This window comes from Papio anubis, chromosome 18 (assembly GCF_008728515.1).
Source record: "Papio anubis isolate 15944 chromosome 18, Panubis1.0, whole genome shotgun sequence".
NCBI classification, from domain to species: domain Eukaryota; kingdom Metazoa; phylum Chordata; class Mammalia; order Primates; family Cercopithecidae; genus Papio; species Papio anubis.
The window spans coordinates 51,996,020-52,023,763 of record NC_044993.1 but is presented as its reverse complement, the minus strand read 5'-3'; the positions used below and the strand labels follow the sequence as shown (position 1 = coordinate 52,023,763).

At 47.3% G+C, this 27,744-nt stretch overlaps 2 protein-coding genes across 7 annotated transcripts in view; one reads left to right on the top strand and one right to left on the bottom strand.

Annotated features, from left to right (window-relative positions):
* The window catches only part of EARS2 (glutamyl-tRNA synthetase 2, mitochondrial), a 34,756-nt gene extending 28,972 nt beyond the window's left edge, over window positions 1–5,784 (bottom strand). For all 3 annotated transcript variants that reach the window (XR_641334.4, XM_003916674.5, XM_021931825.2), the window contains exons 1-2: window positions 5,512–5,784; window positions 1,572–1,727 (exon numbers count right to left, since the gene is read on the bottom strand). Coding sequence is in view for 2 of the 3 variants with exons in the window: in XM_003916674.5 (XP_003916723.1) it covers window positions 1,572–1,727; window positions 5,512–5,650 (295 nt within the window). In the remaining variant the exon portion in view is untranslated. The remainder of the gene's footprint in view (window positions 1–1,571; window positions 1,728–5,511) is intronic.
* A 90-nt stretch (window positions 5,785–5,874) lies between these two features.
* On the top strand, window positions 5,875–22,397 carry UBFD1 (ubiquitin family domain containing 1). Of its 4 annotated transcripts, none has more exons than XR_001898108.2 (8): window positions 5,936–6,068; window positions 6,251–6,580; window positions 7,787–7,995; window positions 10,503–10,568; window positions 10,929–11,034; window positions 12,343–12,393; window positions 15,286–15,368; window positions 18,475–22,397. XR_001898108.2 is itself a non-coding variant. In XM_003916675.4 (7 exons), exons 1-7 carry the CDS (start codon window positions 6,044–6,046, stop codon window positions 18,583–18,585), a joined length of 930 nt encoding a protein of 309 aa, XP_003916724.1. In that variant the 5' UTR covers window positions 5,875–6,043; the 3' UTR covers window positions 18,586–22,397. The 4 variants fall into 4 exon arrangements, 2 of the variants coding, with proteins under 2 accessions (XP_003916724.1, XP_009194421.2); XR_001898107.2 differs by having other exon boundaries at window positions 12,343–12,413; XM_003916675.4 differs by lacking the exon at window positions 12,343–12,393 and having other exon boundaries at window positions 5,875–6,068.
* The last annotated feature ends 5,347 nt before the right edge of the window (window positions 22,398–27,744 follow it).

The following is a 27,744-nucleotide window of genomic DNA, read 5'->3' as shown; positions in this document are numbered from 1 at the left end:
TTACAGGATTACAGGTGTAAGCCACCGCATACGGACTTTTTTTTTATTTTTATTTTTTTAAGACAGTCTCACTCTGTCGCCCAGGCTGGAGTACAGCGGCGCGATCTCAGTTCACTGCAACCTCTGCCTCCTGGGTTCAAGCAATTCTTGTGCCTCAGCCTCCCAAGTAGCTGGAAATACAGGCACACCATACCATACCAGCTAATTTTTGTATTTTTAGTAAAGATGGGGTTTTTGCCATATTGGCCAGGCTGGCCTCGAACTCCTGACCTCAAGTGATTAACACGTCTTGGCTTCCCAAAGTGCTGGGATTACAGGTACGAGCCACCGTACCTGGCCATGTGCAGGGTCTTTGTTAAATGTCTCTAGCACCTAGAATGGTCCCTTGATCACAGTATCTGATCTTGTATAGAATTCTTTATTCAACAGACCTTGACTGAACACCTGCTAAAGCCTTTTACAATAAAAGATATAAAATCATTTCGTACTCTTTATGAATCCAGAGTCTAGTGAGTAATTTATCTGAGATTGGAACACACATCTCAAAACAGTCTTGGGATTTTTCTTTTTTTTTTTTTTTTCAATCTCTAGACTAGCAAAGTCTTGGTATTTTTCCTTGGGAATCTCCCCTTTCCTAGTCACACCTGTCCATATAGGTAGACAACTGTCAACCCAGGAAAAGGAAACACACTCCTCTTTGTTCTCCCTAACCTTAGCTGTCCCCAGGATTAAACTTCCCACAAGATCAACTTCAGAAGCTGTATGTGTTTTGTGTGGCTTATACAATGTGGTTAAAAAAAAATCTGAGCCCAGATTTAATAACGGTAAGTATTCATCCAGAAAAACTATTTCTGGCTCTTGTTGGAACTCAGAAGACTGGACAAGCTGGGCCAGCATTCCCGCACAGGTACAAGGAGCTGGAGCTCAGAGGCACTCCCTCCTCTGGATGAGATGTGGTTTCCACAGCTCAGCACCGGCCCAGCTCCTCCAATTCCCACTTGGTCTGTGTTTCCTGCCTGGCCCCTGTAGGGAATGGACTTGAGATTCTGAGGTGAAAATAGGAATCTCAAAACAGCCTTGTCAGTGGCTCACACCTGTTATCCCAGCTCTTTGGGAGGCTGTAGCAAGAGGATTGCTTGAGCCCAGGAGTCTGAGAATAGCTTGGGCAACACAGCGAGATCTCATCTTTACAAAAAAATAAAAAACTAAAAATTAGCCAGGGGTGGTGGTGCATGCCTGTAGTCCCATCTACTTGGGAGGCTAAGGTGGGAGGATCACTTGAGCCCAGGTCAAGTCTACAATAAGCTATGATTGTGCCATGGAACTCTAGCCAACAGAATGAGACCCTGACTCTAAAAAATTAAAAAATAAAGAAACCAGTCTTGGAGCTGTGTTTCAGAGAGCTGCAGCATTTTTTTCAGGTGGCATCTGCCACCCCGGGCAGTACAAACACAGTTATTTCTCCAGAAACTCCTCATTTTCCACCCTGAGCTCCATGAGAAGACCCACAGGCTCCTTTTCCTGCTTCCTGTTCCTCCCCTGCAGAAAGATCCTTTCTCTGCCAGGCTCACCTGCCCACTCCAGCATGTCCTCAATATTCTCCGCTGCCCCAGGCACAAAGCGAGTCTGATCTGTGTCCTCCAGCCTCAGGATGAAGCTCCCCTGGTACTTCTTAGCAAAGATGTAGTTGTACAGGGCAGTGCGGAGGCCACCCAGGTGCAAGAAGCCTGGAGAAGAGAACAGCTCAGATAAGACAGGGAAGATGAGCTAATAGGCCTCAGCAAGGGGCAAGTAAGCACTACTGTGACAGAATGTTGCAATAAATTTCAAAGACCAGCAGGACACATTGGCTCACGCCTGTAATCCTATCACTTTGGGAGGCCAAAGCCAGGGGGATCACTTGAGCCCAGGAGGTTTTTGTAGATTTTTTAAGACAGAGTCTCGCTCTATCACCCAGGCTGGAGTGCAGTGGCACAATCTTGGCTCACTGCAACCTCTGCCTCTTGGGTTTAGGCAATTCTCATGCCCAGTCTCCCAAGTAGCTGGGACTACAGGTGCGTGCCACCACACCCAGCTAATGTTTGTATTTTTGGTAGAGACAGGCGTTCACCATGTTGGCCAGGCTGGTCTTGAACTCCTGACCTCAAGTGATCCCCCAGTCTTGGCCTCCCAAGTGCTGGGATCCACCAACCGCATCCACCACTCTATTTTGATATTTGTCTCAAGGCCAAGTTTTGCCTGAAAGAGAAGCGGGGTTATTCATTGAGGCCGTATCACGTACATTTAACTTACAGAAATTCAGTGATGTGTGCTGGGAAAAAAATTAATTACAAACGAACTAGAAATTTAAAATACTGTACAATCACACTGTGGGCCAGGTGCAGTGGTACAGTCATGGCTCACTGCAGCCTCAACCTCTCAGGCTCAATCAATCCTCCCACGTCAGCCTCCTGAGTAGCTGGAATTACAAGTGTACACCACCACGCCTGGCTAATATTTGTACTTTTTTTTTCTAGAGGCAAGGTTTCACTATGTTGCCCAGGCTGGTCTCGAACTCCTGGGCTCAAGCAATCCTTCCACCTCAACCTGCCAAAGTGCTGGGATTACCGGCATGAGCCACCACACCTTGCCAAGATTTTCACCCTAATTGCTGGCTTTACACAGTAACCAACAGTAGTGTTTGATTCCACTATATTTCTCTTCATCACTTTAAACTCATAAGATTTTCCTTTTTTATCATTCCTGTCTGAAAACTGAAAGTTAACAGTTTTTCCAGGGTTGTCATTACCTCTTACCCTACCTTCTTTGGTCCAGCCCACAGCCCTAAGTCTGCACAACGAGCTCATCTACATTTACAGGTAAAAGAGGCAGCAGAGGAGAGGAAAAGCTCTTCTGGGACCAGGCCGACCCTGCTTCAACACTGATGTGTGTAACCTTTGGATAGTTACTGCAAGGACACCAGAAAACCAGTGGTATTCAGTGGCACTGGGTCCCAAGAGTCCCCAGGACAAAAGAGGGACCCAGCTGCTAAAAACAAAGCCTCTTACATTAAGCACACCTGGAGTCAAATTCTGCATCCACCATTTATTAGTTGCTACCCCTTTGGAAGGAACTCAGCTTTTATGAGCTTCTATTTCCTCAACTGTCAGAGGGATTAAGAGCAAAAAAATAAGAATTTTCCTCATTATAGGGTTGCTCTCAGGTCTAAATGCTGACCAAAGTAAACCCTCAAATAATTTCAGCTACTGTAATGATCTGTGCCTGGTAATTCTTTTATCTGTTTATAGTCAAAAGCCTTTCCCACATGGGCTTTTCCCGCAAATGAGCAAGAAAATAAAAATTATAATCATCATAATAGAGGACATTTATTAAGTGCTTTCTGGGTGCACTAGACCTTGCTAATTGGTTCAGCTGCATGAGCTTAACCCCATAAGACAGACACTATTAGCCCTGTTTTCACAAATAGTAAAACTGAGGCTCAGATTCATTAAATAATTTGCACATCTAGGCCAGGTGCGGTGGCTCACACCTGTAATACCAGCACTTTCGGAGGCTGAGGCAGGTAGATCACTTGAGCTCAGGAGTTCGAGACCAGCCTGGACAACATGGGAAAACCCCAACAAGAAAATACAAAAATTAGCTGGGCATAGTGGTCACACACTTGTAGTCCCAGCTACTCGGGAGGCTGAGGTGGGAGGATCACTTGAGCCCCGGAGGCTGAGGTTGCAGTGAGCCAAGATTGCGCCATTGCACTCCAGCCTGGGCGACAGAGCCAGACCCTGTCTCCAAATAATAATAATAATTTGCACATCTAGTAAGTTACACATCTAACAAATGGCAAAGACAGAAATTTGTATCCAGGCAATCCCAGGCTTTGGCATTCTACATAGTGCTCAAAGCAAAGTGTGAGATCCAGTGCTGGTCTGAAACCGGTCATCAGTTCACAATCATGTACAGAAACTGAGAGTAAAGGTTTAGAAACTTTTGTTGTTGTTGTTTTGAGATGGAGTCTCACTCTGTCACCTGGGCTGGAGTGTAGTGGCACGATCTCGGCTCACTGCAACCTCTGCCTCCTGGGTTCAAACGATTCTCGTGCGTCAGCCTCCTGAGTAGCTGGGATTACAGGCCTGGGCCACATTCTCGGCTAATTCTTATATTTTAGTAGAGACAAGGTTTTGTCATGTTGGCCAGGCTGCAGAAACTTACATAGCAACCTGACAGCACGATTTTACCTCTGCTAACCCAAATAAAAAGAGATGGGTTTGTATTTTGGATGTTTTCAAAATTTTATTTTTCTGGTTATTAATTTATACTAATTTTGTGGAAATACTGACACAATTGATTGGAAATTTAAAACCAGCACTTCTACCATAGATGGTTTGAAAGGCACTGCTCTACGCTATACTGACCACCAGAAAGATCCTATTATGTACAGCTGGGATTTTGCCACAAAGATCTTTGTATGTTCATCCCGGCATTTCGGATGAGAGGCATACTCAGTGCAGAGAAGGTAGAAGGTAGCCTTACTGGCGGGAACCAGAAGGCCCTGACAAGATCTCCAACAGGCTATAAAACGGGCCTCTGTCACCCTCTAGTTTGCTAAGATCCCAACAACACTAGCACAGTGCCTTGGTACCTGCGATTTCCTCTACCCAGAAGATTCCTCCTTTTTTGTTTCTGAGACGGAGTTTCTCTCTTGTTGCCCAGGCTGGAGTGCAATGGCGAGATCTTGGCTCACTGCAACCTCCACCTCCCGGGTTCAAGTGATTCTCCTGCCTCAGCCTCCCAAGTAGCTGGGATTACAGGCTTGTGTCACCATGCCCGGATAGTTTTGTACTTTCAGTAGAGATGGGGTTTCACCATGTTGGTCAGACTGGTCTCAAGTGACCCACTTGATCTCAAGTGACCCACCCGCCTCGGCCTCCCAAAGTGCTGGGATTACAGGCTTGAGCCACCCCACCCGGCCTCCAGAAGGTTCCTTCTATAGGCTTCACGTGGCGTGCTCTTTCTTGTCATTTGGATCTCAGCTCAAATGTTACCCGCTCAGTAAAGCCTTCTGGAGCGCCCTTCTTTCAACTCCCAGTCTCCTGTCCTGTTTCACTTCCCGCATGGCACATGTGACTCTAAAATTACATTTATTTTTATAGGTGTCTGCGGCAGCCACTGGAGTGCAGACTTCTAGAGAGCAGGGCCCCTACCTTTCTCAATGATCACTGTAACCCAGTGTCTACAACACCTGGCACACAGTTTGTCATCAATACACATGTACGGAATGCATGAAAGATCGAAAGAGATGGGACGGCACAAAAAACACAAAGAAATTCCTGGCAATTTGAAATATTTCTGTTCCTGCACCTCAGTTTCCGCCTCTGTAGAATGGGCTAGCGCTGCCTTAACCCTCCTCCGCCCGCCCACTTGACACCACCGGAAAGGATTCATTCGGGAACATTCGGGGGGCGGAGACGAGACAGGGGGCGCCTCGGCCTGTAGTGTCACGTCCGCCAAGGTTACCTGTGGGGCTGGGAGCGAACCGCACTCGCACCGCAACCCCGGGACCAGTGCCCAGGCTGGCCTCGCGCCGTCCTACGGGGCGGCCAGAGGCCGCTGAGGGCCTCCCGCTCTGCAGCAATCTCCTCAGGAGCGCCGCCATGTGAATCGCACACGTGGGCTTCTCCTGCGTCACATCCGGGGACTGCTTCCAGCCAATCGGCCTCCGCCACAGCAAGCGCAGCCCTGCCCCTTAAAGTCACAGGCCTCCTAGCGCGAACGTCCACGCCCCCCTGGACGGCTGTGGCCGCACTCGCCACCAGGGGGCAGAGCTCAGAGAAAGGGCTATTTCCCGGACCCGCCCCCTTCGGCTTGGGAAAGCTAAAGCGTGGCAGGGGCCGGACCGGGGAAGCGGAGGAGGCGGGTCTCCATAGAAACCTCCACCTGTTTCCGGCTGTGCTGTGAGAGATTAGGGGCTGCTGCGGGGGCCAATCTCAGCCAGCTCGCCTCTTCCCAGCGGCCTCTGCGGGAGCGGTGGGTGTTGTACACAATCATCATGGCGGCGGCCGGGGCCCCGGATGGTGAGTGCGGCGGGGGTGGCGGGCACCGGGCCCGGGCTGAGGTTGCGGGCGCTCCTCTGGGGGATGCGGCCCGGCCCGGGGGGGAGAAGCGCGGCTCGGGAACGGAGGTCCGGCGGCGCCCGGACAGCATCCGTTCCCAAGTCCAGCCCGCGGCAAGCGCCCACCCCCTAACCCCCTTGCAGGCATGGAGGAACCTGGCATGGACACGGAGGCCGAGACCGTGGCGACTGAGGCGCCCGCGCGGCCCCTCAACTGCGTGGAGGCTGAAGCCGCGGCGGGGGCGGCGGCCGAGGACTCCGGCGCCGCACGAGGTAGCCTGCAGCCGGCCCCGGCCCAGCCCCCTGGGGACCCCGCAGCCCAGGCCTCGGTCAGCAACGGCGAAGACGCGGGCGGCGGCGCGGGCAGGGAGCTGGTGGACTTGAAGATCATCTGGAACAAGACCAAGCATGACGTGAAGTTCCCCCTGGACAGCACAGGCTCCGAGCTGAAACAGAAGATCCACTCGATTACAGGTAATTCCTACGGCGCTGACAGCCAGTCTTCCCCACCCCGCCTCCTGATGGCCATTGCACCGTGCTAGGCACCTGGTGGCTTTCTTTGCATCAGGCACCCCCATCCTCACAGCAGTCTTCCGAAGAGTATTTGGATGCCCATTACTCAGTTGGGGAAGGAGACTCAAGTTTATAGAGCTAGTAAGTTGCGGAACTGGGATTCAAGCCGAAGTCTGACGTTTAGACCCCAGTTTCTCATTAATATTGCCCTAACATCTCTAATTAAAAAATCACCTAAGGCACTTGTTTTACAGCTTCCGGGCCCTTTCCCAGGAGGTTCTGATTCAGTGGGTCTGGTATGTAGCCAGGAATTTATTTTTAGCAAATATCTTAGGTAATTCTTCTAAGTGAAGTTGAGGAAACACTGCTATTGACTTTGATGCTGGTTCTTCACAGTTGATTCTGTTTCTTGATTTTACCTTGTTTATAGTGCTTTACCATCTGAAATTTCTTTTCTTTTTCTTTTCTTTTTTTTTTTTTTTTTTTTTGAGACGGAGTCTCGCTCTGTTGCCCAAGGTGGAGTGCACTGGCGCGATCTCGGCTCCCTGCAACCTCCGCCTCCCAGGTTCAAGCGATTCTCCTGCCTCGGCCTCCCGAGTGGCTGGGATTACAGGCGCCCGCCACCCCACCCCGCGGGGCTAGTTTGTTTATTTTAGCTGCCCGCCTCGGCCTCCCAAAGTGCTAGGATTACAGGCATGAGCCACCACTCCTGGGCTTGAACTTTTTTTTTTTTTTTTTTTAAAGCTTTCTACATGTAGCCTTGTAAACTCCATTAAGAACAGGAGTTTTGTCCCTGTCGGCTTCTGTAACTCTGATGCTTGTGGATTTTCACTTAATATTTGAATGATTTAGATGACTGAGGAACAACTTGGAAAGAATGAGAGCTAATATTTATTGAACAGTTATTGAATGCTAGGCACCATACTAAATGCCCCACATTGGTCTCATCTCTTAATCCTTGAAACAATTCTGTATAGAAGGACCTACTCTCATAAGTCTTCCACAGTTCTAGAAACTGAGGTTCAGAGGTTGTAAATCTCCCAAGAAAGCTAATAGGTGGTGGAGTCAGTATACACTTTTTGGTCTGTTAACCAAAGAGTTGTGTAGTATCCATACATTTTTCTTTCCTTCCTTCCTTTCACTGTCCACCTTCTACCTTTTCCCAAGGTCTCCCGCCTGCCATGCAGAAAGTCATGTATAAGGGACTCGTCCCCGAGGATAAAACATTGAGAGAAATAAAAGTGACCAGTGGGGCCAAGATCATGGTGGTTGGCTCCACCATCAATGATGTTTTAGCAGTAAACACACCCAAAGATGCTGCGCAGCAGGATGCAAAGGCCGAAGAGAACAAGAAGGAGCCTCTCTGCAGGCAGAAAGTGAGTCCATCTTGTGCTTCTTGGTCCTGAGAAATTTGAGGCTTTGTCCTCTCGAGCCTTGGCTGGTTATATTCTCCCTAGAATAAGCTCCTTTTTGGACAGGGCCCATGATGGAAATTTATGGCAGCAGTTGGGTGCCGCAGAGTGGAGGTGACAACTACCTGAGATTTGCAACTTTGTCTCATCTGGCGGGTCAGTGTGTCTCAAGTCTACCTACTTTAGGATAAGACCTTGGTAAAGGGAGGCTTCAGACCATGTGTTGAAAGGAATCAGACATGGGTTTCTCTCTCCTATTTAGTGCCAGAGAAAAATACCAGTAACTAGAAGTAAGCCCTCATTTTGCACAAGTGCTTACATTTGGCTTTTTGGTTTGTGGCTTTTCCCAAGTCAACAAGCCTGGTTAAGCATGGAAATCAACAACTCTCGGACGTTCCTCTAAAACTGACCATTTCAGGAAGCTGAATGAAGCTGAGTAGGAAGACTACACTGATGGATTTATTTATTTATTTTTTGTCCTGATGTGTGAAATAGGAGATTGATTTTTTTACATTCTTTATTCTTTTGGCTTGCAAGAGATCCTGCCTTGTCTTGTGCTCATCATAGCCATTAACATTCTTTTATGAATGAGGACAAGTGAGATGATTTTACTGTAGAAGGAACAGGTTGTAAGAATCATCACTTGGTATCTTTTTACCTGGCAAATTCTACTGATTGCTGTGTAGCCTCCTGGTCATTCTTCCTAGCGTTTCAAGGAAAACAGGTATTCTCAACTGTGTCCACAGTAGAGTAGATCGACTTGAATCAACATTATTTAGTGACCATAGACACTAAGATGTATGACCAACAGTAAGAGAAGGACACAGTTTGTGTTACATATCCGTAATCACTCATGTGTGCTTCCAAAACCCCAAAGAAGTCTAAAAATGAAAAGTGTTTTTATAAATTTAACAGGACCAGAATTAGTGTGAATTTTCCTCTTTGGTGACAAGGTGCTGCCCCAGACTCCACAGAGAAGATTGTTGTGTATTTTAAAGCAATATTATCTCTATAAGACTTTGAAAACCCTTAAAGTTCAAAACGCTACGGTTTCGGATAAGGGGTTGTAAACCTATATTGTCTAATTATCTAAAAGGTATTGATTTGGAAACTTCACCCCTACATATGGGGTCGCACTGTCTCGAAACCGATTGAGTTTCTTCTCATATTCCTATTTTCCTCTGCCACATGTATGAAATAGTGAAATGTGAGCGTCAGATAGGAGTGGTCCCACTGGTCACACCCTTGGAGCATAACATGCCTCTTAAATGCAGGTTTTTAGTTACTAATGGTAGCTTAACAGGCCTAGAACTGTTCTCCACAGTACAGGAAGTCTTGTTCAAAAGGTACTTGAAAGGTGTGACTGGAATTGCACTTTCAGCCCATGCTGCTGTGTTTCATTGATGCCAATTATGATGCATCACATGACCTAATGAGCAGGATATAGTCCCTTGCCTTTTTATCAGCTTATTAAGGGGTCTGGGGCTGATGTCTGGAGTGAATTTTTGCTAACAGTCTGGCAGTGCTGTGTTTATTCCTCCCAGAGGGATTCCACCATGCCAGTGAGGATTTGGGCTGGCTTGTGGCTGCCTGGTACTTACATTTGATTAAATTGTTATCTTCTATCCATTCATTGTCCTATAGTTCCAGCTTTTCCAAGCAGTGGCTGTGCCTCTAAGGCCACAGATGGAGAAGAAATAAGACTCAGGTGGGCCAGGCAGGAGAGCTGTTTAAGAGGCCTGAACTTAGAATCCTTAAAGAGCTGCCTCAGGGTTCTTGGGGCAGGCTGGTAGGGGTGGAGTTTAGAGGCTTCTTAATGTCAGATTATAGAGTAATCATTTCTTTCCAAAAGGTGGCTCTTCCAGGTTCCTGTTTAGCTGGAGTTAAGGGTAGGGCAGTGGGGAAAACTTCGGCGATGGGCTGGGTCTCCATTTGTTGAAGAACTGCTCTTTCTAGGCAGTTAGACAGATTACCAACATCTTACAGGGTTCTCTGGGAGTTTAAGTTGAAAAAGGTGGGTACCATTTTTTTGTCTGGTAGGAGAGCAACACCCTTTGTTGCCCTCTTTAGCTTGACAATTTAATCATTTAAGTGGTGGGTTTTTTTGAGGGGAGAAGGGCAATCTGGAAATCCCGTTTGCTCTAGAACTTTGATAGCTAATATGGTAACTAGCTACATGTGGCTGGTTAAAATGAAATTAAGAATTCAGTTCCTCAGTCACAGTAGTCGCATTTCAAGTGCGTAATAGTCACAGCAGTAGGTAGTGGCTAGCACAGGTACGAACATCTTCGTCCTCCCAGAAAGTTCTGCTGAACAACGCTGTGCTATAGTTTCAAAGGATCCATAGTCTGTCGTCATTAAAAGCTTTTGAGCTAAAACACTAAGGCTTGCTTCATCCTGTGTTTCAAAGGAATAGTAACATGACTAAATGTAGTCAGCTGTTTCATTTCATTCTCTCTTCTGACTTATAGCAACACAGGAAAGTGTTGGATAAAGGAAAACCTGAAGATGTGATGCCATCTGTTAAGGGTGCCCAGGTAAGGCGAATCTCTTTGTGAGCATTCTGAAAATGAGCCAGCCCCACCGTCTGACTTGAGGTTCCTCCAATCCTGTCCCTTCTCTTTTTTCCCTTTTTTTTTTTTTTTTTTTTTTGAGACAGAGTCTTGCTCTGTCGCCCAGGCTGGGGTGCACCACTACACGTGGCTAATTTTTGTATTTTTAGTAGAGACGGGGTTTTACCATGTTGCCCAGGCTAGTATTGAACTCCTGACCTCAGGTGGTCCACCTGCCTTGGCCTCCCAATGTGCTGGGATTACAGGTGTGAGCCACTGCGCTTGGCCCCCTTCTCTTTTTTTCAGACCGTCCCTCCATCTCTTACCATGCTCTTGTGCCTCCAGGAACGCCTGCCAACGGTACCACTGTCCGGCATGTACAATAAGTCCGGAGGAAAAGTGAGACTCACCTTTAAACTAGAACAAGACCAGCTGTGGATTGGCACTAAAGGTATGTTCTTCCTTGCCTCCTTGCTGGCCCACTGCCTGCCTCTGACACCCAGCAGCACTCACGTTGTAGAGTACGATTCCGCCCCTCCTTCTGAAACCTCTCTCTCTCCACTGTGCTTTGCGTGCTTCTGGCTTTTAAATTTGCTTTTAGACGCTCGCCTTTTGTTTGGACCCTTTTCCCTCATTGTTTTCATTCTGATCTCAGGGCTGATCCACCAAACATTGGCTCTTCAGTTGCACACAGATTCAGAGGCCCCAAACACATGGCTCAAAGGCCAAATCTGGTCCACAGAAAAAGATTTTGTGGGATGACACGCAATCTGTAAAAATTGAGAGATTTCACTTAATCTGAATTTTTTTTTTTTATTTTTTGGCTTCTCTTGAAAAATCAAATGATCTGGTCCTTTGGGGCCTGCATTCTCACATGGCATCGATCCACTAGAGCCGAGTAGTGGTTTCCAGTGGGCCATGCTACAGTCCTCACGGTCCCATTTATCTTAGAAGTAGCCAGCTTTGTTCATTTGTCACCTGCCTGGCCCCTGTAGGTCAGAGTTTGACCCTATAGTAGGTGAAGTTTTCTTAACCGCTGCCTAGGAATCTGCCTGTCCCTCCCTGCCTGGTTGCCCTCTCCCTGCCCCACCCTCGCCTGTGCACGGTGTCTGGATTAGCCTTGCTGTTTGCTGGGAAGTGTCTCTGACTGTCCTCCCTCTTCCTTCCCCCAGATGTTTACAAAGTCTTGTCAGTTACACTGCAGAACTGTCTGTCCCTTTCTTTGCCACACTGTTGTGCCAGTTAAAGTTCCCAAGCATCTTTAAACTTGGTCTGTTAAAAGCAAGTTACCCTGTTTCACTGCCGCATCTGTGTTTTCTTCTGTCCTGTCCATCTTACCTACTGCTTTTTATCCTGGATACCTGTGCTCAAGGACCTTTGGCTCTAAGGACACATTCAAATGCGTAACCATAGCGTTCAGTGTTCTCAGCACTGGGCCTTAAATTTTGGTTCCAGCTTCAGGCCCGTTTGCCCTGTGGTCCCCTGTGTATTTCAGCCGCATCTCTCTGTGAAACTCCCAGTGTGCTTTGCACAGCTCCTTGTCTTTGCTCATGCTGTGCCCTTACCTGGAATGCCTTCTTCCCATTCCTTGTTATTAATAAAATCTTCCAAGGCCCTACTTAAATGTTCTCTCCGAATGAAGCCTTCCTTGATTCACCCCCCACCCTCCAAATGACTTGCTGCCGCTTCTGTTCATAGAGCGCTTCGTTTATATCCCCAGAGCACTCATTACTCTCTGACTTGTCTGTCCCCCTGTTAGATTCCTGGAGGGAACCGAACATGCCTAAATCACCTGTTTCTGGCCAGCACTGTAGGTATTCAGTGTTCGAGGTAAATGCTAAAGAGAAGTATAGGGGGTCCCATCATCTGACATTCACTGGTTTCAGGGACAGACCATTTAGTGAGACTCCACTTAACATGGAACCAAGTTTTATGGAGAATAATCGGGGCAGGGGTGGTGGGGAGAGAGAGTTTTTAATCATCTAAAACACAAAAATCAGTGTTCAACCCTATACTGATTGTTAAAATGAACAAAAATTGAAATGCCAAAAATGCTTGAGTTTTCTGTCAATTTTATGATAACTCGCTGTTTTCTTCATTTCACATTCAACTCTAACTGCATGGTCAAAGCAAGTTTTGCAGAATATCTGAGGGTTCCCCCCAGTTTTTGTAAGGTCCTTTGAACCCTCTGCTACATCATTCTCTTCTGCAGAGCCTGTCCATCTTCCCCTTGTCAGTAGTTAGCTGCCCAGCCTCTGTCGACTTTGCAGGTGATTTTGCTTAGTTCTGTCCCATCGCATTCACTTGCTGAAGTGCATAGACTTCCTGTCTCTTGCTGGACCTCTACTTTTGCTTGTGGGCAGCCTCACTGAAGGCAGTTGCTAAGGCTGATCTGGAAAGACCCTGCCATGAGGATAGGTGCAGGCAGAGAAGTCTGGATGGGAACTAAGTCTGTAAGTGCTCGTTGGTTCCTCGGGGAATATTTCTGTGTCAGGAAGTTTGTATAGGGAACACATCATAACTGTAGGAACTGATAGAACAAGAACTTCCTGACCCTGTATTGGAGTTTTCTTTTTGCTAGTAGGAGCAGCTGCCTTCCTGCTTTGGCCTAAAGGCAGAACTCTAGAAGAAGCTCAATATGTTGGGGCTTCTGAGCCCTTGAAAACCTCCTTACTCACCAGCCCTGTCAAGGAGTGTGGCCATGAACTACTCATGTTTTCTAGGGTTGAACAAGGCTAAGATTTTCATTCCCACCCATAGCACTGTACCTCTGGAGCCCAAGGGGCAGGCACTCTTCCCACTTGCCCAGGAGTCCTGTCACCTTAGTGTCATAAGCACTCATAAGAGGACAGCTTGTTCTGGGAGTTGGCTGCTAGCCACTGGCTTCGTCTTTCTGCTGGCAAGAAGAAGCGGCTATGGAATGACCATCCCAGCAGCGAGTTGGCCTCTCCATGGGGCGTTTTGCTGAGTAAGTGACCCTTAAGGGCTGCTACTCTTGACTAAACTCTGCTAGCTTGTGTAGGAGGAGGCAGTGCTAACAGCCTCAAAAGAATGAGAACAAGCTCCAGGCAGGAAACCGGAAGCCGCTGGGGAGAGCATGTGCCCTGCTTGTAGGAAAGTTGAATCTGGCTGAAGGTCTGATGTAGTGATCAGGAGTATATGTCCAGAATTGCCCAATTTTCGGAGTTTTCAAGAGAAGCCAGAAATCTGTTGTATATTTTTGTGTTATCTCCAGACATTTCAGGATGAAAGGTGTTTTAAAAGTTTCCATCTTAAAGACAACTGCTGCCCAGGTCCTGCTTTAGGGCCCACTGTTGTAGAGCCGCTAGAAGTCCAAACCTAAATGAACATCTTCAGGTTCCTTCTCCCCAGCCCCCAGTTTTCAGAGACTGAGGCCCACAGAACTGAAGTAAAATGTCTTAAGTCCCCAACTAGACCAGAACCGTGGTCTCTAAATTCCTAGTCTGTTTGGCCAACTTACCTATTTTTAGACTCTACCTTTCCAGATTTTTCTTTCTGCAAAGGCTGCAAGTTTTTTTCCACTTGGTTTAGCTGTTTGCTGAGCCTCCCCGCCCGCCTCCCCCCGCGCCCCGGTCCCTGAGGTGTCTGCTGCTCTGGGGTGGCTGTGTCCTGTTGTGCAGGTGCACCACGCCTCCCCCTGACCTCACCCAGTTCCGCTTCACTTGGCTCACTCCCGGCAGTGTCATCTCACTCCAGGCATCCGTTGCTGCCCCCCTCTCTTACCTGCCATCCTCTTAAACTCGCCTCAATGTCTTCTGACCCCATGTGACCAGTGGTATCTCAAGTGTTAATCATAAGAGGTTATAAATGTTTTAAGAGAACTTCATAAAAGTGTGTGAATATGGAGTGGGGAGGACTTGAGGAGGGAGGCGGGAGAAGGAAGCAGGGTTGTGGTATAGAATCTAGCCCTAAAACCCAGGCAGTCCCCTGCCCTTATGAGAGCCACAGGGGAATGTGTTTCCTCTGTTTGTAGGCCTTTTGACTCTCCCTACTGCCCAATACTTTAGCCAATGCTGGGCTTGCATAAGGTTACAAAGGAATTTCTTGGGTATTTATTTATTTATTTATTATTTTTTTGTTGAGACGGAGTTTCGCTTTTTGGCCCAGGGTGAAGTGGCACCATCTCGGCTCACTGCAACCTCCGCCCCCCAGGTTCAAGCGATTCTCCTGCCTCTGCCTCCCGAGTAGCTGGGATTATAGGCGCCCACCACCAAGCCTGGCTAATTTTTTGTATTTTTAGTAGAGACAGGGTTTCACCATTTTGGCCAGGCTGGTCTCGAACTCCTGATCTCAGGTGATCCACCTGCCTTGGCCAAATCCTAACTCCCAAAATGTTAGGATTACAGGTGTGAGCCACTGCGCCTGGCCTTTCTTGGATGTTTATTAACCATCAGACTTTAAAAAGTAATCCCAGGGAAGATACATCTCTGCCCTCAGAGACCTTTACTATACCATTGCCAAACCCAGTTTCCCACTTGCTCCTGCGGAGTTCCCAGCTCCCACACGAGGCCTTAGGTGCACTGGTCAGAAGACCCTGTCATGTTGTCCCCTGAGTGCATGGTGCCAGTCACTTAAGTTTACCGTAGATCCCACAGCCACCAGACCTGATGAGGGACTGCTGAGTCAGAGGAGTTAGAACAGGAGGGCCTTTGAATAATCACTGTAATCCCTCTCAACTTAGAGCGGACTGAGAAATTGCCCATGGGCTCCATAAAAAATGTGGTCAGTGAACCTATCGAAGGACATGAAGACTACCACATGATGGTAAGTAGCGCTGGCTGAGTCCAGCCTCTCACTAGACTCCTGCTTCACCTGGCGGGAAACAGTTTTAACTGAGCATGTTTAATGGAAGCAAACTCAGTCTCCAGAAGATGCGCTTTTTTAAGACCCTCATGTTTTCTTCATCTACTTTGAACTTAATCCATGGCCTCTATTCCTAGTTCTGTTTATTTTGTACCCCCCAACACACACCTTCCATCAGTTTAAAGGGGATATGTTTTCTTTTACCTCTTTTAGAAAAGTCTCTTTTGCCTCCCTCTTGTCATGTGTTGTTTCTAGATCAGGAAAACAAATATAAAGAGGAGGAATGGCTTGTGGATTTTCATAATAAGTTTTGTCTTGCGTATAAAACAAGACTTGCCCCAGCCTTGGTGTTGGTGAGGGCACCAGGCAGCCTCTTTTCTGTGATAATGATGCCGCTGTTGCCAGGCCCAGTGGCTGAGGGCCTTGTGGGGAGGACGGGCTCTGTGTAGCATCTATTCTGCATAGAGGCCACTCTGCAGAGAGCAGGCTTCCTGCAGGAAGACAGAATGTTTGGACATGGTCCGCAAGTCTGCAGAACAAAGCAAAAAATTCATTCCTTCCGTAAAATAAGCAGCTTGGGCAAAGTTTCCAAAATTTTCCCAGCGCTCTTTGGAGGGGCCACATTGACAACGAAGTTGATTCTGCAGTTGCCCATCAGAGTCCTGGCCTGAGCAGCTGTAGTGTGAGGGTGGGGCCTCCTGCCATTTTTCATCCAGGGAGGCAGGCCTTTCAATGTCCATTCCATAGTGATGAAGCCACATCCGCCCCATCCCAGGAAGAAGGAACTAGTGGTTTGGCCTGTGGATTGGGATACCAAGTCCCAGGCAGAGAGGTGTTGGAAGATCCTCTTGCTATAGAAAAATAATCAAAGGGGCTTAAAGTATGGTAGACAAGGGAGGCAGCCCTGTCGGCATGCTGCCCAGTGCTGCTGTAGCAAGGCTGTAGCTGGGAGTGCAGTCCCTAGGCTGTGGGGCTGCTGGGGTTTTGTCTTCTGGAAGTGATGATGATGTCACTGGGGCTTCTCTCAGGCCCCCGGCAGCCCTTCCACCTTACTCTTTCTGTGGTCTTTTTTTTTTTTTTGGAGACAGAACCTTGCTATCTCAGCTCACTGCATCCTCTTCCTCCCAGGTTCAAGCGATTCTCCTGCCTCAGCCTCCCGAGTAGCTGGGACTATAGGCGCACGCCATCACATCCAGCGAAGTTTTGTCTTTAGTAGAGACGGGGTTTCACCATGTTGGCCAAGATGGTCTCAATCTCTTGACCTCGTGATCTGCCCGCCTCAGCCTCCCAAAGTGCTGGGGTTACAGGCGTAAACCACTGTGCCCAGCCCTCTGTCTGTAGTCTTTATTACAAAGATTGCAAACAGATTGGTTTGGCCTGGTCGGTGATTTTTTTCTGTTTTAACAGTTGGGCCAGGCGCAAAGAAAGAAAGAAAAAAAGTTGGAGTTGAATATTTTTAACTGGGCCCCATCACTCCTTTTTGAATAATTTGTGTTACCAGTCGCACCCTGTAGGGTTTGTAGCTTGAGTTTTCAAGCGGCCTGGTGGTAGGAAGTACAAGGAAGTTGAGTGGACTGTTTTGGACTTCTTTGGAGGAATTGGTGTGGATGGGTAATGACTTAGTATTTCATTGAAAAGTTCATTTCTCTCGAGTTATTTCCGGCAGAGGATAGCTCTGATAGCCCCCTTCTCTTTTCCAAACACCTTTACCTTTGTCCTAATGAAAGTACTTATTAGTTATCTCTTTGTGCAGATGCCATTTCTTTAACTAAATTAACATGTCATCATTCACAGTTGGAAAACTGGCTGTGCTTTTTCATTTTTAGAGAAATGTTTTTAAAATACAGAAAAGAGGCTGGGCGCAGTGGCTCACACCTGTAATCCCAGCACTTTGGGAGGCTGAGGCAGGTGAATCACTTGAGGTCAGGAGTTCAAGACCAGCCTGGCCAACATGGCGAAACCCTGTCTCTACTGAAAATAGAAAAATTAGCCGGGCATGGTGGCGCGCACCTGTAATCCCAGCTACTTGGGAGGCTAAGGGAGGAGAATCGCTTGAACGTGGGAGGCGGAGATTGCAGTGAGCCGAGATTGCACTGCTGCACTCCAGCCTGGGCAACAGAGCGAGACTCCAGCTCAGAAAAAATACAAATAAAATACAGAAAAGAAAGAGAATAACTGTTATAAGCCCATATATCCGTCACTGAGAAGTGGCAATTATAAATATTTTGTAATTTGCTTTAATTTTTTTTTTTAAATAAAAGAAATAAAGTTTATTCACAGCAATGATGGCCCCACTGTCTTCCCCTCCCCCCCATTACCATCGTCGTGTGTCACGTGCGTCCTTCCCATCTATCCATTCTTTTATTTACACGTGTATCCATGAACAAGATGGAGTATTGTTTTGTGCTTCCAGTTTTCGTAAATGGTATCATGTATTGTGGTACAACTTGCTTTTCTTTGGTTCAACATAAGAATCTGTCAGTATTAACTGTAGATCCATGTGGACCCAGTTGATACCTCTTTAAAAAGAACTCCAGTATTGGTGTGATTAAGCCTTGTCACTTTGAATTCTACATGCCCTTACTGATGGATATGTAGGTTGTTGCCAGGTTTTTGTGGTTTCAGACAGTGCTGCAATGAACATTCATACCTGTTTTCTTGAGCATGTGTGACAGGTTTTCTAGGGCAGTGTTTCTCAAACTGTGGTCCCTGGATCAGTAGTGTTGTATCACCTGGGAGCTTGCTAGTTTCTCAGGCCCCACCCCAGACCTCCCCAAATTAGAAACTTCACAGGAGTGGAGCCTGCTGATCTGTGTTCCAACAAGCCCTCTAGATGGCTCTGATGACCACTTAGGTTTGAGAACCACTGCTTTCGGGTTGGCTCAGCTTAACCCTTATCCTGCCTGTTTTTGTTTCTGGTTGGGAGAACGCTCCCCACGTGCAAAGTTCTGTTTGGTTTTTCTTCCCTTTTTAATTAACTCATATCCCAACCCTCCCCCATGTTTGTCCTGCCTGATTGGTCTCCCGACCTCTGAAGTACCGCTTGGTTTTCCTTTTTCCCTTCCAGGCGTTTCAGTTGGGACCCACGGAAGCCTCTTACTACTGGGTGTACTGGGTTCCAACTCAATATGTGGATGCAATCAAAGACACTGTGCTGGGGAAATGGCAGTATTTTTGAAAGCACTTTCACCTCTGGCCCAGGAGACTGACCCAAAGTGAAGGACATTGCCGGGAGAGGCCTGCAGCATCCCTGGATTTCAGAGTTCTGGAACTTTGTTCACAAAAAATCTATATTCAGTCTGAGGTGATGTGGTGACTGAAGCCAGAGGTGATGTACTTTCACCATTAGCTTAATTTTAACTTAAAATGACCAGTTCCCTTTCTTGTAGTCAGCTTCATACCATTTTTAAACTCAATACGATGGAAATCAATAAATCTGAATTCCGAACATGTTGTGTGGAATACTCTTAAGTGTGTTTGAGAGTAGATCTGCCAATTATGTTGACAAGGGAATGATCAAAAGCTTTTTTTTTTTTTTTTTTTTTTTTAAAAAAAGGCGGTTTCAATTGAAATATTTTCATACATCTTTGGTTGCAAACATTTGGACTGCATTGCAATGAGTTGGGGTGTTTTTTTTTCCCTTTTTTGTATAAAATTGTATGCAAAATGGAGGGGGGTTAGTAAGCCATATATTTCTGTCCATTGATTCAGATTTAATTCTTTCCCTTTTTCATTCTCTCGCTTCCTCGATTTGAGTTTTTGTTTTAAGAACCCAAAGATGTCAGTTCCTCTTTTGGTACCTCATCAACGCTTCCTTTCCTGGGCTCCCTCCCGCCGTGCTGCTGCTGCCTGTGAACGCACGGTGGGAGAGGAAGAGCTGCTCGGTCTTGGGCAGGGAGCTCTCACACTTGCTGTGGTGTTCGTTGAGCAGCAGAGTATCTCCCAGTGGCTCCTGTTTAAACGTCTTGCCCTTTGGGCCCCATCTCCGAGGAGTTCCATTGCTGATTGGATGATTGTCTGCACCCCTCTCTGAGCTTGGCCTAGAGGCCCAGCCTGGCATGGTTGTGCCTGGGCTGTGCCACTCAAAAACCCCAGCTCCCAAGCAGACAAAGGCCTCTTCCAGGAGGAGCCAGGTAGAAGATAGACTATACAGCCGTATAGCTGCAGATCCAGATATAAACTTCTTTCTTTGGAAGTTTTCAAGAAATTCTTAAGCAGTCCAAGGATGATTTCAATTATGCTTCTCCATTGGGTCCTTCTGCTCATGCATTCAGTTCAAGTGTCCTTTATCCCAGGTTCAGAGATGCTGCCTTTCTCAAGAAGACATCTGACCCTAGCAGGTTGGCCAATGCTATTGAACAACAAAAATGGGATAAATTGCTTTCATGATTAGCTCACCCTCTTCTGGTTTTAGCCTTTCTGCCCTTCTGTTCTTTGTACACGTGAACTTCTGTCATCTCCGTCTGGCTTGGTTGCCTCTGAAAGGAGGGAAAGTCTCTTGGTAAATGATCTCCTTTGTGCTGTTTGCTGTTTCTCTGCTGCTGTCTTTGCAGTTCTCCTCTCACTGGTTGCAGGCTCTCATAGTAAGGTTTGGCGAGAAATGTTCCAAACGTCACATTTTGGATTCTAGGCTGTCATCCCTCGTTCTGTGAAACGTATTAGCATGTGTTCGCCCAAGATGACTATTTCTTGTGAGCCAGTTAATGATGATATTGTACGCCCTTCCCTTCTAAGCTGTAGTTCAGGAATCCAGCCCACATAGACTCTTGCTTTCCATGGTGTGTTCAATGCCAAGTGATGCATCTAGGCAGGAAAATCTACTCTTTGCTTTTTTGGGGGCAATTAGTACATTTGTGAAGTGCAGCATCCAAGAAACAGCCTGTTTTTCATCCCTTGAGAAAGGAGCAGTCATTGCAGCTTTTCTGTCCTTGTCGGCCTGCAGTTCCTGAGGAAAAGAGTGCATCTGAGCTACTTGTCCAAGCCTCTGTCTGCAGGTGACAGGTTTCGGGGGAAATGAGATGCATTAAGTAGACCGTCATCTCGGGTCAGACACTGCCCCTTTTGTTTGCCAATGCCCCAGTCCTAGAGACTTGTCCTGACAGTGCCGCACACCTACTTTTGGTCTCTCAGAGCAGGCGGCTCCGTCCCCACGCTGGCCTGGCTGCTCTTGGAGGCCTCTTCACTTGCTCCCCTTATTGCCCCATTCTTGTGGCTCGCCAGGCCACTTGGCCTCCCCTCTTGCCAGTGACAGCAAGCGTTTCCATCATCTCCCTGCTGCCCAAGGGCCAACTGCTTCTCACTCAGGCTGGTGTCGTTTCAGGAGGACCAAAGCCTGCGTGAGTGTTTTTATTTTCAGTAAAATGGTGCTTTTTTCCTTACTTCGAGATACTATATATAAATAATAATGTAAATGACACCTTTTCGTATGGAGCTGTTTGAGTATTGCTTTACAGAGCTTACTAAATCAGCTTCAGCAATCTTGAGCTCTGTGGCTCCTCACCCTGTCTGCATGGAAGACCTTGCTGGAAGCTCTCGGGAGAGCAGACATAACACCAGAAGCCACTGGGAGAAGTGTTTTCGATCGTGTCTGGGTCGCAGTAGTATTCACTGTTCAGTCATTGAGTTCCGTGAGCAGTCTCTTCATACATTTCTTACAGTCTGGAGTGTACCGACTAAATCTGTGTAAGCAAATTGAAATACTCTTTCTCTTAGGTAGCGTCACAGTGGTTTTTTTTTCCTCAGGATAATTTCTATACAGTTTCCTCACTGTCAGAGGGATCAGATCTTTCCCTCACTGTGGTAGGTGGATAAAGGAAGAGCTGGTTTCCAGAGAGTGACCATAACAGCATTGACTGGAAGCCAGAGATGGAGGGGGTGGCCATCTCTTACACACTGAACACCTCTCAGAGCCCCCTGAGGGCTTCTTTGTCTTCTAGAATCTGTACCAGTGGTCCTCCTGCAGGTTCTAGCTCACAGACATCATCACGCTTTTCTTTCGCTCTCTGAGGCGCCTTGGCAGAAGAACATGACCCTGTGAGCCAGGCCCCCTCAGCTCTGCTTCAGATCACAGAACGCAGACAGACTCGCGAGTTGCTGGACCTCTTTGGTATTAAGTGTTTGAATCCATGATGGGCCTTTTGCAAGTAGCGTTAGCTCTTTTTAAATGTTGAACTGAGCTAAGGATGCACTTTCTTGTGGGCATAGAAGGGGCCCACGTGAGGCCCTGAGTAGGCTCCTTAGTTGCTGCTTTACCTAATGAGGGCCAAAGAGATTAACTCTGCCTCATTGCCATGTTTCAGAAAAGTTGCCATATTTCACCCAGAAGGGGCTCGTTTTCCTCTTACTCTTACTTTAACCATGTGCCTGGAGGAGCCGTTCTGGGCTCTTGCACTTGCCCAACCTTTCTTTGCCAGGGGCAGAGAAGGGAAAGGGGGTAGATTGAGTGTGCCAAGGGCCGTGCAAGGGCAGGCTTGCTTTCCACCCATCTGCTGAGGGAACCCTCGCCTCTTGCTCCTTGCCTCTCTTCACGCCTGTTGTCTTGGAAAAGGATGGTCCCTTTGTCTTAAGGCTTTGTGATAAAGTCATCTCCAGTTAGGATCGGCACCTGTTTCCTTCATCATAGTGCCTGGCAGCCTTTCTGAAGTTACAGGTGTTTGGGAGCCCTCTCACGTGCAGAACATCTGGTAGATTGACCTGCCAGGCTGGGTGGTTCTACTGCTTTCTCAATTTCTAAGAACCTTTTTTTTTTTTCCCCTTAAAGAGTTCTGCAGAATTATTTGACAATATTTGTAAGTACCATGTTTCCTTGTGGTGTACGCTCTGTTCTCGTTTCTGTTTTTAAATCAAATGCCTGTTTGGGAGGAGATGAACGTATTTAGTCTATTAGATTTGCGCTGCTGGATTTTTTTTTTAAAGTGTAACCTTGACTAGCTGTCTTATTGTTTATCCTGTAAGATTAGTCTATTGATTAAAGTTTGATAATTAATTGCGTCTCTTTTTCCTTCCAATTCTTCATGCGCCTAATTAATACTGGGGATTAACCAACATTTGGAATTGGGCCCAGAGCCATTTCTTTGCCAGTTGTGGTCTTACTTGGCTTTAAAAGTATATTCAAATGTATTCTCTGCTGAAACAGTTGACGTTTACTCTGCAAAATGGTGAAAGTGACTGGCGTGCCAGTGAGCCACACTCCTGTTACAGTAGCATGGTCTGCTCCCTGGTCGGCCCTGGCCTCCACATGTTGGAAGAGAAGCTGCCTCTCTGTACTCATACCTCCCAACTAGTGCCATGGGCAACCCCACCTGGCCATTTAGCCTTCGAGGACATGTTTTAGAAAACACTGAGATTGGAGCTACAGGTTTAGCCCCAAGCTATAAAGACCCAGGAGTCGGGAGGAAGAAAATCTGTTACCAAAAAATGGGCCAGGCTCAGTGGCTTACACCTGTAATCCCAGCACTTTGGACACCACGGTGGGAGGATCCCTTGAGCCCAGGAGTTTGAGACCAGCCTGGGCAACATAGCAAGAGCCCCATCTCTACAAAAAATACAGATACCGGCCGGACACAGTGACCCACACCTGTAATCCTAGCACTTTGGGAGGCCGAGGCAGATGGATCACCTGAGGTCAGGAGTTTGAGACCAGACTGGCCAACATGGTGAAACCCCGCCTCTGCTAGAAAATACAAAAATTAGCCAGATGTGGTGTCAGGTGCCTGCCCCAGCTACTTGGGAGGCTGAGACGCAAGAATCGCTTGAACCCCGGAGGCAGAGGCTGCAGTGAGCCGAGGTTGTGCCACTGCACTCCAGCCTGGGTGGCAGACGAGATTCTGTCTCAAAAAAAAGGCGGAGACTAAAACAGAATCCTTGGTATATGAAGAATGATGGAGTTTGTCCCTGCTGGTCTTACTTCTTCCTGGCAGGGGGAGGGGGTCAGCTCTTCACTTTTTCCCAGTACCTCATAATCCTGAAACAACACTGCTGGATGCTTAGGGATCTGACTGCTACATGGGGGAGGGGGAGCAGTGGGATTGTGTCACGTGCTATCCGTTGGCTGATGCCCACCTAGAGAATCTGCTGTCTGGTACTTCTAGGCTGGGTGTGGTGGATCATGCCTGTAATGCCAACACTTGGGAGGCTGAGGCGGGCAGATACCTGAAGTCGGGAGTTCGAGACCAGCTTGACCAACATGGAGAAATTCCATGTCTACTAAAAATACAAAATTAGGCGGGCGTGGTGACCCGTGCCTGTAATTCCAGCTACTCAGGAGGCTGAGGCAGGAGAATTGCTTGAACCCGGGAGGTGGAGGTTGCAGTGAGCTGAGATCGCGCCATTGCACTCCAGCCTGGGCAGCAAGAGTGAAACTCCATCAAAAAAAAAAAAAAAAAAGAGACCACCTAGCAGGATGTTTTGACCTCTTGCTATGTGCCAGGCAAATGCTGCTTCTCGAGGCCTCCAGCCCTGGAGGGAAGAAGAGTGGACATCACCTTTGGGTGCTTTTCCACCACGTACTTGCTCTAAACACTCTGCATTCAGGTCCTGTGACATCAGCTCCTTATGTCTTAGTGTGAAGAATGTTATGTGCATTATCAACACCGCACCACATCCCTCCTGTGACCCCTGCTTCGGCCACTAGAGGAAATCTTAGGTTCAGAGAAGTTAGATGGCTTAGCCAATGCCACACGCCTGTTACCAAGTGAAGCTACAATTCAGAACCCAGCTTTGCCTGATGCTCAAGTCTGTGCTTACCTTGTACTTGAGAAGTTAGGAAAGAACCCAGCTGCTTTATTTTGCTTTCAGAATTTTTCTTTCCTCGGTTTTGCTGTGTGTCCTAAGGGCACTAACCTGGGTGCGTGACTTGCTTTTTTAAATTTTGAACCTTGGCATTTGTTTATTGGCTTTATTAATTAGCCTTGCGTATTAATAAAGTTAATTTGTCAGTTAAATTTGTTTAATTGGATTTATTTATTAGCTGGCTACCACTTAAAACATTAAAACAGTAACACATGCACTTGATAAAGAATTTCAGGTGATAGGTAAGTCTTTCACTCAGTTCTCCTAGCTTCTCAACCCCAGCACCAAATCATCCCTGAAGAAGTAGAATTCACATTACGCTCAAGTACTTAAGTGTGCATCCCAGGGGCAGAGGACCAGTCATTCCCACTTAAGCCACTTCCTAGAGTGGGGTGAGTAGACTCCTCCGTGGGAACTTAGCAGGAGGGAGCCGGCACTGGGGAAGCACCTCAGCAGCGCTCAGACTCCAAACCTGACATTTTTCTTGAGCTCTTGCGCATTATCCGTTGCCTGCTCGGGTATCCCACAGACACCTCAAATTCAGTGCATCAAATCCAATCCTCTGGTCCCTGCTTTAGACCACAACTCACCCAGTACTGGTAGGTTGGGAGATAGCTTAGACACAACTGATCAGATTCTGCCATTTATTTGTTTTATTTTATTTATTTTGAGATGGAATCTCTGTCGCCCAGGCTGGAGTGCAGTGGCGTGATCTCGGCTCACTGCAACCTCTGCCTCCCGGGTTCAAGCGATTCTCCTGCCTCTGCCTCCCAAGTAGTTGGTATTACAGTTACCTGCCACTATGCCTGGCTAATTTTTGTATTTTTAGTAGAGAAGAGGTTTCGCCATGTTGGCCAGGCTGGTCTCGGACTCCTGACTTCAGGTGATCCACCCACCTCAGCCTCCCAAAGTGCTGGGATTTCAGGTGTGAGCCACTGCACCCCATCTATTTGTTTTTCAATTCTTTTTTAGAGAGAGAGTCTCCCTCTGTTGCCCAGGCTGGTGTGCCATGGTGCAATCATAGCTCACTGTAGCCTCTAATTCCTTGACTCAAGTGATCCTCCCACCCAGCCTCCCAGGTTCTGCCATTTTATTCCCAGAATCTCTTGCCAATCCATCTCTCTTTATCCCAACCTCCAAATCTGGGACTAACTGGTACTACAGGCATGTGACACCACACTCAGCTAATTTTTAATTTTTTTGAAGAGACAGGGTCTCACGATATTGCCCAGGCTGGTCTCAAACTCCTGGCCTCAAAGTGCTGGGATTAACAGAACAGGCATGAGCCACCATGCCAGGCCTCTCATGACACTTTTTAAAGTCCAGGCCTTATAAACTGTCCCACCTTCCGGATTTGTTTCCTCATAGTCAGATTCAAGTGACATGATTTTCGCAGGAGTGCCTCAGAGGTGACGTGACCTCGGTGCCTCACGTCAGGAGCAGCATAGGAGGTTGGCTTGTTGCGTCATTGGTGATGCTGAGTGTGATAACCTCCACCTAGGTTATACCTATCTCCCTTACAAGGTGGTGAGTTCCTGGAGATGGGAGACAAACTATATGGTGTGAAACTGTACTCAGGCTCCAGGAGTGCTTAACACACAGTGGGTACTTCCTTGTGTGTGGAGCGAGTGAGGGAACTTGCTGTGTGGAGGACACAGTGAGAAGACGGAAGCAGCTCCACTGGAGATGGGGTGGGGATGGCTGGAGACAGGGCTGGGACCAGGTCATGACAGGCTTCACAAGCCACCCTTTCTTAATGGGAACGGTGTACAATAGGCACAGATCCTCAGAGGTGTCTTCAGCAGCTATTAAATACCATATGCATACAATTCCATTTACCCTGTTCTTGAATTCACACACACTTTGGAATGCTACATTTGGCCAGTTTGCTGCCTATCTATAGCGGCACAGAAGTCTCTCAGCAGAACATTCTGATAAGCTCTTAGAGCAGAAAGAACAGAAAGGCCTTTGCTATTGCTTGAACAACCAGACCCTAAATGGCCTTGGGGATGAATGATCTGTGTGTGTGAGATCCAGTAAATGTCTTCCCTCATTCTGGCTGCTTCGGGGCTTACACCAGCTACTGGATGACGTGAATGGGCTGTTTCACTGCAGGCGTCTGCTGAAGATAGTAGCAAAGCAGGCACTCAAGTGGCAGTACAGTCAGACTTTGTGATCTTAGGCAGACACAATCACAGACGCTTTTTTTAGCAAAATGTACAGCTGCCATGGGATTTAAAATAGCCAGAACAACTTGGGGACTATACCGGACGTTCCAATCAAAGGAATAACACACAGCCTGTTTACTCCCGATTTGATCACCAGTGCTTAGTAAGTGCTCAAGCTATTGTTAAATAAATGCAGTTGTAAAAAAACAATGAAGAAGCACCTTATCCTCCAATTTGGCAGTTTTCCAAGATATGTTGCTGAGTATTGAAAAAAAATAAAAAAGGTCTAGTGTAACAATGTATGATTTTCATGACTGAAAAGGATATGCTTTCTATTGCTAAAAAGGGGCCAGGCTCAGTGCCTCACGCCTGTAATCCCAGTACTTTGGGAAGTGGAGGCGGGAGGATCTTTTGAGCCCAGAAGTTCAAGACCAGCCTGGGTAACACACTGAGACCCCATCTCTATAAATAACTTAAAAAATTAGTAGTGGTGTGCCTACTTGGGAGGCTGAGGGAGGAGGATGGCTTGAGCCTGGGACGTTGAGGCTGCGGTGAGCCACTATCCTGTCACTGCACTCAGACTGAGTGACAGAGTGAATGTCTCAAAGAAACAAAAATGAGGTTTGCATTCGACCCAGCAATCCCATTACTGGATATACATAAAGGAATAGAAACCATTCTACCATAAAGACACATGCATGCCTGTGTTCACTCACTACAACACTATTCACAATATCGAAGACATGACATCAACCTAAATGCCCATCACAACTGCAGACTGGGTAAAGAAAATGTGTAGGCTGGGTGCGGTGGCTCTCGCCTGTAATCCTAGCACTCTGGGAGGCCGAGGCAGGCAGATCAATTGAAGTCAGGAGTTCGAAACCAATCTGGCCAACATGGTGAAACCCCATCTCTAATAAAAATACAAAATAAGTATCTGGGCATAGTGGCGGATGCCTATAATCCCAGCTACTCAGGAGGTTGAGGCAGGAGAATCACTTAAACTGGGGAAGCGGAGATTGTAGTTAGCCAAGATTGCGTCATTACACGCCAGCCTGGGCGACAGTGAGACTGAAAAAAAAAAAAAAATGTGTATACACATACATACAGACACACACACACCATGGAATACTATGCAGCCATAAAAAATAATGAGATCATGTCCTTTACAGCAACATGGATGCAGCTGGAACCAGTATCCTAAGTGAACTAACACAGGATCAGAAAACCAAATACCACGTTCTCACTTGTAAGTCGGAGCTAAACATTGAGTAAACATGGACAGACAGGAACAACAGGCAGGGTGGAGGGTGAGGATCCAAAAAAGACCCATTGGGGGCTGGGCACAGTGGCTCACACCTGTAATCCCAGCACTTTGG

Excerpts from the sequence above, each read along its gene's own strand:
- UBFD1 (XM_003916675.4), top strand. The coding sequence starts at position 6,044 with ATGGCGGCGGCCGGGGCCCCGGATG. Across the intron at positions 11,035-15,285 it reads GCTGTGGATTGGCACTAAAG|AGCGGACTGAGAAATTGCCC; the intron begins GTATGTTCTTCC and ends CTCTCAACTTAG. Across the intron at positions 15,369-18,474 it reads ATGAAGACTACCACATGATG|GCGTTTCAGTTGGGACCCAC; the intron begins GTAAGTAGCGCT and ends TTTCCCTTCCAG.